The following is a 14,875-nucleotide window of genomic DNA, read 5'->3' on the forward strand; positions in this document are numbered from 1 at the left end:
CTCGTCGTCGTCTTCTTCGCATGCGCGGCGGCGGTACGGTGCGCCTCGTGTTCCCTGTTTGTGTCTCCAGCGGCTGGAATGATTGAGAGGCCACTGATTGATTGGCAGCAGGGGCTATTTCTGGGTCAGCGTGTCTGGTTGCAGCATATATGATCTATTTGGCTATTTAATTTCGAGCATTGCTTTTAGAGCATGTAGAATTCTTAGTGCATTTATGATTTTAAGCTGCATTGTGTCATTAGAGTATGTGGTATAGTGGTTAGAGTGCTGGACTAGGACCTGAAGGAAAGGTTGGATAGGAATGTAATAAAATTTAAGTCCCATAGAGTTCAGTGGGGATTACTGTTGAATGAACACCAAATGTGTCATGGGATCAGATTGAATACCTTCCTGTTGTACTAGGATGTATATTATTTGATGCCTAACTTATCTTTATCTGCTCTTGGAAGAAGTGTTTTGTTTCTAGGCAAGAATGTAGAAATGGAACGAAGCCTTTTTGTTTTGCAAAAGAGGCAGAAATTCAAAAGATGTAGGTTTTTCCAGTATGGAGATCCAGTGGGCAAAGCTTGCCTTGCTGAATTTCTGCCTGTCACAAAGGTACAGGAGGAGCTCATGGGCTGTGGCCAATGTTAGCTCTACACAGAGTAGACCCATTGAAATTAATGAAACTAAGCCCATTAACTTCAGTTTAAAAAGATAAATGGTAAAGGACCCATGAATGGTTAAGTCAAAGGCGACTACAGTATGGGGTTGTGGCGCTCATCTCGCTTTCAGGCTGAGGAAGCTGGCGTTTGTCCGCAGACAGCTTTCTGGGTCATGTAGCCAGCATGACTAAACTGCTTCTGGAGCAATGGAACACCATGATGGAAACCAGAGCACATGCAGCGGTACCTATTTATCTACTTGAACTGGTGTGCTTTCAAACTGCTAGGTTGGCAGGAGCTGGGACAGAGTAACAGGAGCTCACCGCATCGCGGGGATTCGAACCAATGACCTTCCGATCGGCGAGCCCAAGTGGCTCAGTGGTTTAGACCACAGCGTCACACGCGTCCCTAGAAAACTTTTGCCGTGACTCGGATTCAAACTGAGGTAGATCCTATAGTGGTTAGTACTCTGCGTTGTAACTTCAGTAGATCAACTCTGAGTGGAACAAACAACTCTATATATTTTTGCATCAAGTAAAATGGTGGAGGGACTTCTGACTGTTTCCTCCCCAACACACAATTTATTATTTCTATAGCCTTATCAGGAAATTACAATGCATACAAATTAAAAGGAGTCAAGGCAAGGCTGATTTTTCTTTTCTGGCACGGCTCTTGTGCTTTTTGACAACTGCAGAGCACTGAGAAAAGCAGCAGTTAAGGCTTGTCACATCACTGAATGTTTATACTGAAACAAGTTTTGCCTGCTGATTCTGCCGATTTATGCAGCTGAGCCGATAAAGGCACAGGCATCCTCCTATTAAATTCTACTCTGAAACAGGTTCAAACACAGCTCTGAAACTACTAGACTGCTTTAACACATTTCCCATACATAAAATAGTAGCTGTTGCAATTCCTGTCATGAGGGAATGTATGCATGAGCAAAATAAGTGAAAAGACCATGCGGACGTATCCTCTGTTTAATTAGAAGTAAGTCCTACTGAGTTCAGCTGGGGCTTACATCCAAGAAATCAGGTGCAGCACTGCAGCCTCATGAAGAGTGAGCATTGATATCTGCAGTTCATGGGGCATCCCCAAACTATAACCCCCAGATTCCCAGGTATATCAAAAAGGGGTGAAGATTTAGAAAAACCACACTGTTAACCCAGGGCAAATGAAGTTTGTTATTATAACCATATTACAGCAGGCGTGACTGGTGAGAGTGTGGGTTATGCTAGCCCTGCAAAGTAACACTAGCAACAAATCAATATAGTTTATATGTAAAGGGGCGGGGATTTCTTTTTACACCTGGGAAGGTAGTGCAATAATATTAGCATGCTGCATCAGTCACTGAGTGTACAATGGAACATAACGCTACTAAACAAGACTAGACCAGCACATTGTAGTAACTTGTGCTAGGTTCTTCTTTCATTAAATGTTGTGATTTTACTGCCCAGCTTTTAGCAGTTTTAAGGAAGAAAAGGACTTTGGGTTGTATCTAACAAAGTTGGTCCCTGTTTGTACAAGAATTTCCACTCGTGCAATGGATCCCCCACCTCTCCTCTGTTTGCCCCTTGTAGATCTGATTCACATATCTGTTCATATCATAACATATCTGTTACATTGGTCACCACCATCCTTGTTACTTGGTGGCCTAGTGGTGTAGGTAAGACAAAGAACAAGAAGCTTCTGCCCTGCGGTAATGTAACATTGTTCTGCTTTTAGCAACAACTTTGAAGAGCCTTGTGTTCCCTTTCTATTTAGGGTTTATAATTTTGTATGTTTGTGAGGTCTAGTGAACACATTCTGCTTTGCTAAATCACAGAGCACCTACTTGACTGATGTGGTGATTGCTGTACATCTTTCCAGAGCGGCTAACTCGAACTAATAGGCATGTGGGTTTTTTAAAGACAACAATATTGCGTTTCATGGAATCAAGCTGTGGAGCATTTGCCATTTATTGAGGAAGGCATCTCCCTCCTTCCCTGCTCCTGTCTGCATTATATGTATGTCCATTTCACTGGAATTAATTGGATTTTCTTCCAGGTAATAGGTTTATGACTGAGGTGCCAGGCTGATTTTGTGATGGCTGAGATGGCCCGAACAACTTCTGTTCCTATTTAAACGACTTAACACTTCAAAACGAAAGGATGAAGGGGCTCCATATACAATTCATCACAGCAGCAAAAGGTTGAAGAGGTCTGGAATAAAAGCAGTGTATTACACAGCAGCACTCCAGGGTAGTATATATCGCCCAACAGTAGTAAAAAGAAATCTGTAGCTTCTGTTTGCCCTAATATTGCTGTTGAAATGATACCTCCCAATTTGTTTCAAAAGCAGACAGACTCCTGAATGGGGCCAGCACGCAAATAAAGTGCCTTAAAGAAACAGCTTCTCCTTTATCTGGTCCCAAACTTTATCCTTGTCTCACCTGGAATGCCTCTTGTAGCACAAGCAGCTGTGAAATGAAAGTGGAGGGGGACCCACAAGATCAGAACAGCTCTCTTGCACAACTCCATGAATCTCAATAATATGCCTTTCACAAGGGATGTTCCCATTGGAGTTGTTTTTAATGTCTTTTGTTGCTGCCCTGAAATAGCGGTTTGCTGTCTTCGTGTCCATTTTCCTGAGTACAAGGCAGGTCATTTTATGAAACAGCCCAGTTATTTGCAGTATTTATACAGCACCTAGCAAGGGTGGGAGAGGAATGAATGAAATATTTCAGGCAGCAGAAATACAAGATCTCCAGCTACGCTGAACTGAAGGTTGGGGATTTATCATCCAGTACTGTGAAGTAAAGGGGTCCCTCCAACAGCAACTGTATAAAAGGAACAAAGTTCAAAGCAGTTCTTTTAATAAAATGCACTTGTTTCAAACCCCAGCCCTGATACAAGTTAGTAACGTATACAATAAAAGCTGCTGGACACATTAAAACATCACTGAGCCTTTTTATTCTTGTTTACTAGAGGAAAGGAATCTTCCCCCTTGTACAGAAGGAACACAGTCAACAAGGTGAAGGTTGAAACTCGGCGTTACCTTAAATGCTCCTGTGATTTGAATAGGTTTGAGACTTGGGAGGGCTCCAAGATAGCTTCCTTCATACTCTCCAGAACTGAGTACCAGGACAGTGCAGACGGCATGTAAACAGTTCACAAGGTTCCAAAAATAAAATTTTTAAAAAAAGAAAAGAAAAATAACTTAACTGCTTCTGCACAGCTTCACAGTTTCACTGTCCCAACTGTCCCAAACGCTGTGGGAAACAATGGTCAGTAATTGCTCCTTTACTTTCAGGCAATTTTCCTATTTATTTCTCTTTCCCCCCCCCCCCCCTTTCCTATGCTGGTATATTCCTTTCGTCCATGGCTACTTAAGAAATTAAGCCAAAAGAAATGTAATTAGCTACTGAGACAGACTGCTTTTTAAAACTGCAGATATGGTTTCATACATGAGACATATTCTGCCAGCAGTTACGTGTTCAGCAAACCTTTCTTGTTGTGAAGGCTTCAACAAATGAAAAATAAGGGTTCCCCTGGAATAAATTAAAAAGGGGGGGGGTCCAGAAGAATCTTAGTTTCCATTTTGTTTTACACCATTCTTTGTTCAAGAGCTCCGGGAATTGCTGGCATCCTAACAGAGCTGTGAGCAGCTTTAGGAATCATTTAAACCTGAAATTCTGCGAATTCACCATGAGACGAGGAACTTCAAGTTATACAAACAAACTTGTTAAAACATCTCTTAGTGCCTCAAATATTCAGGATTATGAATCTAAAAAGTCAGCAGATTCCGCTGGATCTCCTTTCTCTGCCACAAAGGAGAATTCAAGGCTTTTCCGTGTGCACATCACTGCTTCCATTGCCATTGGTTGTGGTGGTTATGATGTATTGCGTCGTTTGCTGCTGATTCGCCGTTTGTGATTCCAAGGAGTCAGAATGTGTTGATGGCTGAGACAGACCCACTTCTATGCTACTGGAAAGTGAGAGGTTTGGCTTTACATCCAAGTCAGATTGACCTTCAGCTAATACGTAATGTGTCTACAGGAAAAGAAACCAACATAGGTTATCCTGTTTTTAATATTTTTCTCTCATATTCTCAACAACTTATTTTTGCCTCAACTTTGGTTGTTGTATGTTATGAATACACAAAAAATATAGGTTAAGTCAATAAAAGTAGGAACTGTAAAATAACCTGGTGTTTGCTGCACCCTGTGGCACACAGGTGATTTATTATTTAGAGCAGGTCTTCGAGCTGGGTTAGTTATTCCTTAAATGTTCCTTGATACAGTAATCCCTCATCTTACATGCATCCGACGTGCCTGATTTCAACCATAAGTAGCTGAAGGTGGGCTGGCTGAAACTGCACAAGTCCCAAGCAAGGTGGAGAGCCGAAAAGCTCGTTTCACACCAGGTCCACTAGGGGCTACCTGGTGTGAAAATGGTTTTTAAGTGCTCCACCTTGCTTGCTGGGCAAGGCCCACTCAGCACACTGACTGCGAAGGCTCTGGGATGCTCTCACAAGTTAATGTGAGCATCCCTAGACTTCCAGGGCCAGTGTGCTGAGAGGGCCTTGCCCGCAAACAAACCCAAGAGCTAAAAAGCACACCTGGTGCTAAAAGAACTGTTAAATTCTTGACCTTGCTTGCTGGGCAAGGTCTGCTTGGTGCGCCAGCTCTGGGAGTGCGGGGATGTTTTAACTATACGCCATTTTCACAAACGCATAAACCTTTGAACCAAGATGAGGGATTAGCATATATAAAAGGGACGAATTAAGATTTCTAAAATAACAGATTTCTAAAATAACTGACTCATTCTGCTAAGCATATATGTGATCTGACTTTGCCAGAATAAGATGCAATTTTACTCTTAGGCACTCTCAGTCCCCACATCCATAATATGGGATTAATCCTGGAACATTTAGAAAAAGCCCTGTGCAATAGCTTCCAGTTGTTATTATTACCAAGAATTTTGAATGTTTCTTTGACAACCCATAATAATGCTGCTTAGGATGTATGCAACATATTTCTAATGTTCAAAGTGCTTTCCTTATATTTCCTCAGTCATCTTACCTGAGCGACTGTTTTCACTTGCCCTGTGTTCACTGTAGTGACAGGAGTTCCTACGGCTGCCTCCGCAATCACATACTGGCCCTGTGGGAGGGTCATCATCTGAATATCAGAGGCTAGAGGGGAAAATTCGGAAGATAAAGAAATAGAGTTAAGATGTAGTGCAGGACCCTCACTTAAACACCATCAATACAAAAAAACATTCAGAAGGTCAAAGTAAGCCTTGTGAGTTTTCCTGAAGCTCGCTGAAGTCTACATTTCAGCTTGTGGCTTTTAAATATAAATATATTGAGAATATCAAGTCTGAAAACATGGCCCTAGCATCTGTATGCTACAAGTACTTTTAAAAAACAAAAGGTGCCTTCTGAGATCTCTGTAAACTCTTTTTGTGACTTGTCAGAGCTAAACCTGGGACCTCCTAGCATAACCCCTCCAGCCCTAATTGTGATTTTTTTTACAATTTATGGATGAAATTGAAGTATCATTGGCCTTCTAATAAAGGAAGCAAGGAAAATATGCCTCCCCACCCTCTCTTGTAGTGGTGTATTAGCATAAGCATCTTGTGATGCTTACAAAATTTTATCAGCTGTGTGATGCTATGAACATTGTTTTCAGTTTACACAACACCCTACTCAAAGCAATTAGAACAAGAAGTTGGCCTGCTTGTATAAGATGTCAGAAAATGTATGGCTTGTAGCTCAACCTGGAAAATAAAAGACTTGGATATGTAATACAAAGAAGCCTTACAGCTGTTGTTCTTCTTCAACGGGCTTCTCAACCATTATTTATTAAATGACAGCTTGGAAACTGCGAATGAGGTGCAGGCGCTTTTCTAACACCTCTGAGAGCAAGCGGTAGCAGAGCCTTTTTGCATACTTACGATAGCTGCGGAATGAGTTCCATGAACTGGGAAGATATGCTTGCTGGACCGAAGAACCTTGCTGTGATTGGAGAGTTTGGCTTTGTGACGAGCTGGTTGCCTGCATCTGGGAAGGGCTGAGCTCCTGCTGAGATGGTTGGGATGAAGGACTCAAGGGCTGACTTCCCACCTGGAATAACAGAAGTGTCAGTTGCAGCATAGATATTCAGGATCTCAATACTGTATTACTTACACTTGAAAGGTCCTGTCACTAAGTTATGAATATCACACTTTTCACCTACAGCAAGTTACAGCAACAACTTTCCCATAAGCGGTGACAATCTACTTTCACAGCTGAGCTATGAACACCACCTGTTGTTTCAGAGCTTTTGCCTTGGAACTAATAAACACAATTTAGGCCAGTGTTTCCCAACCTTGTGCCTCCAGATGTTTTTGGCCTACAACTCCCATCATCCCTGACCACTGGTCTTGCTAGCTAGGGATGATGGGAGTTGTAGGCCAAAAACATCTGGAGGCACAAGGTTGGGAAACACTGATTTAGGCCAATACATGCATACCTCATATTGTGCTTTGCTTTACCACACTTCACAGGTGCTGTCCCTTACAAGGGCGCAGGTGTAGCTGTAGGCAGCCTGGCCCCCTGCTACCACCACTGCCCCTCTTCTGGCCATAAGAATAGAGCTTGCTAGGGCTGGAGATGGGTTTTTCCACTCCCACCTCTGCAGCTAGGGGGTGCTGGCTTAATAGACTACAGTATAGTGTGGCTTTTATATGAACTGGGAAGCAAAAATTTAAAAAGTGTGGCTTGCTTTATTGTGATACTTGCTTTATTGCAGTGGTCTGGAATTGAACCTGCAATATCTTCGAGGTATGCTTCTACACAGTTCTAATTTATAAACACTGGTTTGGGGTGTAAAGCGGAGGGAAAAACAACCTCAGCGAAAGCAGCATTTAAAGGCTTTTCATTATTTTTCTCACAACAAGGGTGATAAAAAGCAACGACAGCCTGTCCTACTTATCAATAATTGCAACATATTTAGCAAAAAGGGAGAGTGTCTGTATGTACACACTGAACGCATTAACACAGCATGGCTTCAGCCTGGAGCATAGAACCAGCGCTGCTTTGCTACAGTGAATGGAGCCCTTCTGAGCATTATTACATCCTCAAACCTCTATAACAGCTGCCTCCCCCTCCCCCCCATTTTCATCAGACAGACCGGGGAAGGCAGAAGCTAAAATAAAGAATTTAATGTAAGAAATAACTAAATAATGTATATATGGCTGACCTGTGAAGATGATGGGGCTGTTGGGCTTGATTCTGTGACCTGGATATGCTGAACTTGGATGGCATGCTGGGCGTATGTCTGAGTGTCCTGCAACTGCCCAACGTCCACTGTGGAATGTTGAGACTGGTGGGGTGAGGTAGCCTGGGAGGAAAGAAACATAAAAGCACAACTGTAAATGTTTGGTGTCCTATTGTGTTCTAATTTGTTGGAAGCCGCCCAGAGTGGCTGGGGTAACCCAGCCAGATGAGTGGCATCATCGTCATCATCATATATGATGGGGCTGTGGCTGCATTTAGTTCAGAATTGCTACTCCTTTTACTCTAGGGTCTGGATTCACATGTTATTGGGGCTGGGGCACAACTATAGCTTCCCTGTAGCTTTATCCCACACTGGTCTGGTAATGTAAGAACACAGAAACTATTTGAAAGATGCAGGAGTGAACAATACAGAGGTAACTCAGGTTAAGAACTTAATTTGTTCTGGAGGTCCGTTCTTAACCTGAAACTGTTCTTAACCTGAATTTTATCAGGTTACCTGGTACCACTTTAGCTAATGGGGCCTCCTGCTGCTGCCGCACGATTTCTGATCTCATCCTGAAGCAAAGTTCTTAACCCAAGGTACTACTTCTGGGTTAGCAGAGTCTGTAACCTGAAGCATCTGTAACCAGAGGTACCACTGTACATTGAGGATTAGGGTTCCTTCTGCATAAGTCTATTGGCCCACCATGGCAGGTAGCCAAAAAGAATGAAATAAAAGCCTCCCAGATGGTAATATTTAGTCTTGTTTCCCAAAAGTAGTCAGCAAGATGGGAAGGAACTACAGCGTAATGGCAGAGCACACCCTTTGCCTGCAGATGGGCTGAGGTCTAATCCCTGGCATCTCTGGTTAGAAGGGTGTAATACTGCATAGCAGGACTGGGAAACTTCTGCTCGAGACATTGGAGGGATGTTACCAAGCAGAGCGGACAGCGCTGGGATACATGGCTTGCTTCAGTATAACCCAGGTTGACAAGCCACTGAGTATCTCACAAACGGCCCCCAAAATTGTAGTGCCTGGGGCTGAAAATCCAAATGATGGCAAAATTAAACTAAATAACAATTTGCTGACCTTGAGAGTACTTCCTAAACCAGCCACCTAAGCAGGCCACATTGCCCTGCCTAATGCTAGGGCTGCCCTTACTGTCCTCTTGTGATTCTCATGTGCTTTCTCATTCATCTGTTATGGGAACAGTGTGCAATCTTGTCTTGAGGCAACAGCAACCACATTGCTACCATAATGTAACTAATGTCAGGCCTAATGCCTTGGACATAGTGCCTCTAGAGGCTAACATGATACGAATATATCAAGTAATAATGAGCCATCACTGGTCTAGCAGGGCAGGGTTGCTGATTAATAAACAATTTTTTAAAAAAATCAAACTCTCCACTTAAAGCTAAACAAGAAATTTACCACCAACAGGAGGTAATTATCTTGATTTGTTCATGTATCTGAAAATGCTTTTAACATTTTGATTAGGTGTAGAATCTTACACCAGGGAAACAGAAAACATTTCTAGAATATTACTTGCTAAACAAAGCCTAATTAATTTTAGCCATTTAATGAGAAATAACCACAAAGGAAATGCAAGACTGCAATAAGATGGACTCAATCAATGTTCAGATTGATTCAACAACAGCACTGTTTAGCCAGTTATCAGCGGCAACTAAAATTATAGTGCTGAAAAGATTGTTTGCTCTGCATTTTCAAATCTATACATCTCATGCCTTTTGCAGCCTACCTGAAAGGCTGACAAGTAATTATAATTTATTTCATAGTTCACTCTCCCATTAACCATGCAAGGTGATTTCTCCCCTGCCTAATAGTCACTGAGTATTTTGTTTTTACATTGTCAATTCCATCCCTCCAAAGCAGAGGCCAAACTTTACCTCCTAACGTGCACTATGCCCAGTGCTCACTGCCACCATTAATCTAATCTGATCTGTCTCCCACCCTTTTGCCAAGGAGCTTATGCATGGCATTTTCCTTGCATTTTAAAAAAAATCTTCACTAGAAGCCTGTTAGGCCGAGAGAGAGAGCGATAGGTTCAAGTACACTTGGGGAGTTTCATGACTGAGCAAATATTTGAATCCAGATCTCCCTGGCCCAAGTCCAATACGGTATCCATTACACCCAACTGGTGGGCAATTCATGCATCTTCCCCAACCCTCTGGTGGACCTTTCTTCCCTAGTTCATCTTCAGGTGATGGTCAGTTTTCTCAAGAGTGCCTCTGAGACAGAGGCACAGTAGAGGCGTCCATGACGCTGAGAAAGACAAAAGCAAACCAGACAGAACACTCACCGGAGCCACTTGCACAACCTGTAGTATGTGTTGAGGCTGCTGCAAGCCGGGGATGTACTGGATTCGCTGGAAATCGCCCTGCGGAGTTCTGTAGTCGGTGGTCAGTGTCTGCGACAGTTCTGTCATGGCTTGGGTCAGTAAATCTGTTGTCTGAAGAAGGGGAAGATAGGCAGAGGGATAGACAGGTGAACACTTGGCAACCTGGTAATTATTTCACTGCACAGGACATAACTAACAGAAACCTATAACTGAATAGTTAAAAGAAAACCTTACACACAGCTTCCCTCTACCCCAATGGTGAGGCCTAGGCTATGCGGATGACACAATCAGAAGAGGTATGCTAGAAAAATTGGCCAACTCAGCAAACATCTCCAGGTGTCTTCTGCAAAAGACCCTAAGCCACATTCTGTAGGGCAGGGGTGAGGAACCTCGGGCTTGTGGGTCAAATGTGGCCCTCCAGGACTTTGTCTAAATCAGTGGTTCCCAGCCTTTTTTGGCCATGCACCACCTAAGCATCTCTAAAATCCTGATGTCCTCCCCCCCCCCCATGACATATAATTCTTATTCAAAAAGTGAATTCCTATTCATGTGGAGGAAGCCTAAAAGGCTGTTAATAACTCATTCTCGAATTGACCCCCTTAAAAATCAAATTGCCCCCCTGTCGGGGGATGCCCCACATTGGGAACCACAGATCTAAATCCTTTACACTCTCCACAGGCCACCCCCTTACAGCCCCAGCTTCTCGCACTCTTAAGACATTTGCTTGTCTGGATGGAAAACAGAGAGGGGTGTGTGGGTAGAAACAAGCTTACTGTACAAAGGTTAATTTTACATCTGTTGCTCTGCCTGCTTTCGCACCTGGTCCTGCCCTCCACTAGCATGTGACACTCAGAAGGCTGCCCAGAAGGGAATGCGAGTAAAGTTCCATCTGCAGGGCAATGGTTTCCAAATTTCCTGCTCTCAAGGAACCACTTTTCACATTCATCAGTCTGCTAAGAAACATCTGATGTGGGAGAGCGTAATTCATTCTTTGTGGGAGACTGGATTACTGTATCACACTCCACTTCAGGCAGCCTTTAGAGTTCTCAGAAAACCCAACATGGGACTTGTGCACTCGCCTGCTCCCCCTTCTTCATGCATGAGAGGAGGCTGAAAGCTTCAACTTTCATTTTTGAAGTAACTATGGTTTCCCATTATGTCAGACTCAGGGAACTGTGGTTTGTTCTGACCGTGCTTAATTAAAGGAAACCAGGATGTCACACTGTGATATGATACCTTGGTTTGTTTTAACTAGTCACAAGGAACCAAGGTTTGTATTTGGTTGGAACTGGGGCATAATCTTCTGGAATTTCCCAATGGTTCTATGATAGCTCTACTTCTTTACATAATTTTGTTATGTACCTTCAAACACTTACCACAACTGTCTCCCCAGCAGTGCTGTCAGAAGTTAATACTGCAGGGGTAGCACTGATTACAGCTGTTGTCAACGGCACATGTATCGTGTTAGTTGGAATCTGAGCAAACTCAGGGTGTTTCTTGCGAATGTGTTGCACCATCTTGGTCTGTGGAGAGGTGGAAAGTAGATAGGGACAGGATAGTTTGATGATGGTGATGATGAAGAATTAAATTCCTATACCACCTTCAAATCAGTACTGACCACTGAGTGGTCACTTTGCACAAGTGGCTTGGTTAGTAGCACGTCTTTCATTGTTTTTTATTTATGGGATTTATAAACCCGCTCTTTGCCAGATGGTACCTGGGTGGCATACAACTGAAAATGATTAGCTATTCAGCACTGTGAATAAAAAGCAATGGCACTTAGGTACAAGGCCAGTTTCTATAATCTAGTCATTAAACCATTCCTGAAAAGGAACAATACGGCTGCAGCGCAACCTACTAATTGCAGGTGCATCATTGCATAGAACAGCTATGTGTGTGACAACTCTTCCTTAGTGCCTGGATGCATGACTTGCTCTGGAAGGATGCTAATGGGATGCTCTTAAGAGGTGCCTATCTAAGGAGGGCACTTGCACAGCAAGCTAATGCCTAAACAGGATCCTTAGTAGTAAAAGCACTAGTTAGTGAGGTGAGCATCACAATCGCGATGCAAAACCAAGGAAGTATCTGATCTTAGAGTCATGACTACCAATCCCCTAGTCTAGTCCACTGTTTAATGAATGAGGTACATTTAGGCATCTCTGATGCTTGATAACAGGTGATATGAGAATAGACATACTGCATCTATACATTAAAACCTGTTATTGCTGAAAACACCCACGAGCAGGACACACATTTGGATGGAGTGATAGTCCCACAGTACCTTACTGCTGTACTGCTTAGAACAGTGAGGACAGCAAACTGGCGGCGTTGCTATTGTGCCTGTCAGCTGGGTGTGTGTGCTTAGCATGGGATCTGGCTCTCCTGGGCCTGCTGGACGTAGCTTTCGGATGCTCGGAGGGAGCTCAGCACCTGGGTGGTTTTTCAGGATGTGGGCTTTGCGTTTGCTGGCGCTCTTGTAAACCTGTGAGATGAAGATTTGGACCGTGAATAAATAACGCTCTGCTGAAAGCAGGCATCTATCTCCAACCACACAATATGCAATCCTCTGTAATAAACATTCTCAGCAGCTGAGTGCTGTAGATGCATGGTTTTCTTATATTCATACAACTCACATATGCAGGTTTTGATTGTTAACTGTGTTACAGAGCTATAAAGCCCAGGGATGGGAAACCTGTGGAGGCTCTCCAGATGTTGCTGGACTACAACTCCCACCATTCCTGACCATTGGCCGTGCTGGCTGGGGCTGATGGGAGCTGAAGTCCAGCAACATCCAAGGGCCACAGGTGTCCCATCACTGAGCCTTTCGTCTGGCGTTCTGCATCACTATGCAAGATCACACATTTCTATGCCATATTAATGAATATAGAACAACTACCACATCAGCATAAAAAAGTCAGTTAGCAAGCACTTGAAATCTAGTGTTCGAGCCCTGGTCAGGGAAGTTTTTAATATTGTATTGTGTTTTGTTTTGGCTGGGGTAACCCAGTCAGATGGGCAGCATATAGATGACCATAATCATCAATCTACCCATTTACTATTCTTTCACCATCCAGATTCTAAATACAACAGTTAAATGACATATTTGATAAATCTCTAGTATGCACTGATGCAGACTTTAGTTCTAGGATCCTACACAATATTTACTGATACAAACTTTATGGAGTACCTTACAGAACAGAGCTTAGGTCCATGACTGGTATTCTCAGCTTATTTGAATCCAATTCAGTTTTAGGAAATACTATGCTAGGTAAATACCTGATTGTGCTCCCCTGCCCGACACTAGGTCAATCTTTCTGATTAACATGGATCGACTTTGACAAACATAGGCATTCAGTGTGAAACTATAGCTCATTCAAATCCTACAAATTTCAAGTGGGAAAATGACTTGTTGCTTGTTAAGAGTGAGACCCTTCTACACCACCTAACAGCACAATACAATAAACCTCCCGATTTGTAAAACACCTTGGAACCTCTTCTATGGAAATGTTCTATTTAGATCCCTGGAAGTAGTCTGTGAGCTCAGACCCAAACTTCTCTTCTTCAAGTGCTTTCCATTGAATTTATTAGAGTGGCAGAAATATTTTTTGGTCCTCTCCTCAACAGGAAAAGAAATGAATCAGAAAAGGGGGAAATTGCAAGATCTGTTACAGTTTTATACATGGAGTATGATTCCATGCACGCACCAAGGGATAGGTGGGTTCATTTCATACCTTATCACAGTACTGACAGAAATAATCTCTGTTGGGCTTGATGATGGGCAATGTTAGCTCTGGCACCTCCTCTATTTTCATGTCTGGATGTCTCTTTGATAAATGATTCACCTAAGATGAAAAAGCAGCAGAATAAAAAATATGTTACAGCAAACAGCTAAACAGCTGGCTCATGTGGCCGTGAGGAACAGGAACAGGAAGGCCTGTGCTTCAAGCCACTGAAATGTTGAGAACAAGTGTGGCCAGAGGGTCAGACTAGACCAAGGAGTCCCAGGTTCAAAACCCCACTCGGATCATGAAGATCACTGTGTGACTTGGGCCAAGCACCTCCCAGCTTAATCTACTGTTATAAAGATAAAATGTGTGTGTGTAGAACAATGCACATCACTGTTAAGCTGTCTGGAGGGAAGGCAGAGCAACAATGACATGAATAAATACATTTGGCTCAGTGCTACAGACCTATTCAGAAGTGCTAGATCAGTGTTTCCCAAACTTGGGTCTCCAGCTGTTTTCACCACTGCTCTTGCTTCCCTAGTTTGGGAAATACTGTGCCAGATCTATCTGTTGTTTAAGATGGTTAGCATTCATTTGCAGATAATATCAGCAATGAAACCAAGCTATCAAGCAGCCATTTAATAGACCTATTTTTATATCAGCAGGTTATGGAAAGGCAAACAAAATGGCACTAGAAGATATGTGCCATGGTGAATGATCATGTTTTATTTTTTGCAGTCTTAAATTGTAAAACTGGAAGTCCCTGGTTTAAATCTCACCTCCCTCGCGAGAAAGCCTGAAGCCAAGCAGCCCTCTCTCATCTTCAGTCTCCCTCCTGACCTGATTTCCAAGGCTCTTGTAAAGATCATTGTGATTATGCATGTGAATCACTGTTAACTCCTTGGAA

General features: G+C 42.9%; 1 protein-coding gene and 1 long non-coding RNA gene across 9 annotated transcripts in view; one reads left to right on the forward strand and one right to left on the reverse strand.

Moving 5' to 3' along the window:
* The first annotated feature begins 19 nt into the window (after positions 1 to 19).
* LOC310832736 lies at positions 20 to 3,814 on the forward strand. Its single transcript, XR_014558385.1, has 3 exons — positions 20 to 137; positions 2,695 to 2,881; positions 3,608 to 3,814. It is a non-coding gene; the product is annotated as an uncharacterized lncRNA (long non-coding RNA).
* The window catches only part of PRDM10 (PR/SET domain 10), a 78,312-nt gene continuing 67,002 nt past the window's right edge, over positions 3,566 to 14,875 (reverse strand). For all 8 annotated transcript variants that reach the window (XM_083714355.1, XM_083714353.1, XM_083714356.1 and 5 more), the window contains 8 exons: positions 13,975 to 14,085; positions 12,525 to 12,725; positions 11,620 to 11,766; positions 10,205 to 10,354; positions 7,867 to 8,007; positions 6,581 to 6,749; positions 5,704 to 5,816; positions 3,566 to 4,672 (listed from right to left, as the gene is read on the reverse strand). In XM_083714355.1, the coding sequence (XP_083570481.1) occupies positions 4,460 to 4,672; positions 5,704 to 5,816; positions 6,581 to 6,749; positions 7,867 to 8,007; positions 10,205 to 10,354; positions 11,620 to 11,766; positions 12,525 to 12,725; positions 13,975 to 14,085 (1,245 nt within the window). In that variant the 3' untranslated portion in view covers positions 3,566 to 4,459. The remainder of the gene's footprint in view (positions 4,673 to 5,703; positions 5,817 to 6,580; positions 6,750 to 7,866; positions 8,008 to 10,204; positions 10,355 to 11,619; positions 11,767 to 12,524; positions 12,726 to 13,974; positions 14,086 to 14,875) is intronic.

Source organism: Podarcis gaigeae (assembly GCF_964106915.1).
Source record: "Podarcis gaigeae genome assembly, chromosome: 15".
Lineage (NCBI taxonomy): Eukaryota > Metazoa > Chordata > Lepidosauria > Squamata > Lacertidae > Podarcis > Podarcis gaigeae.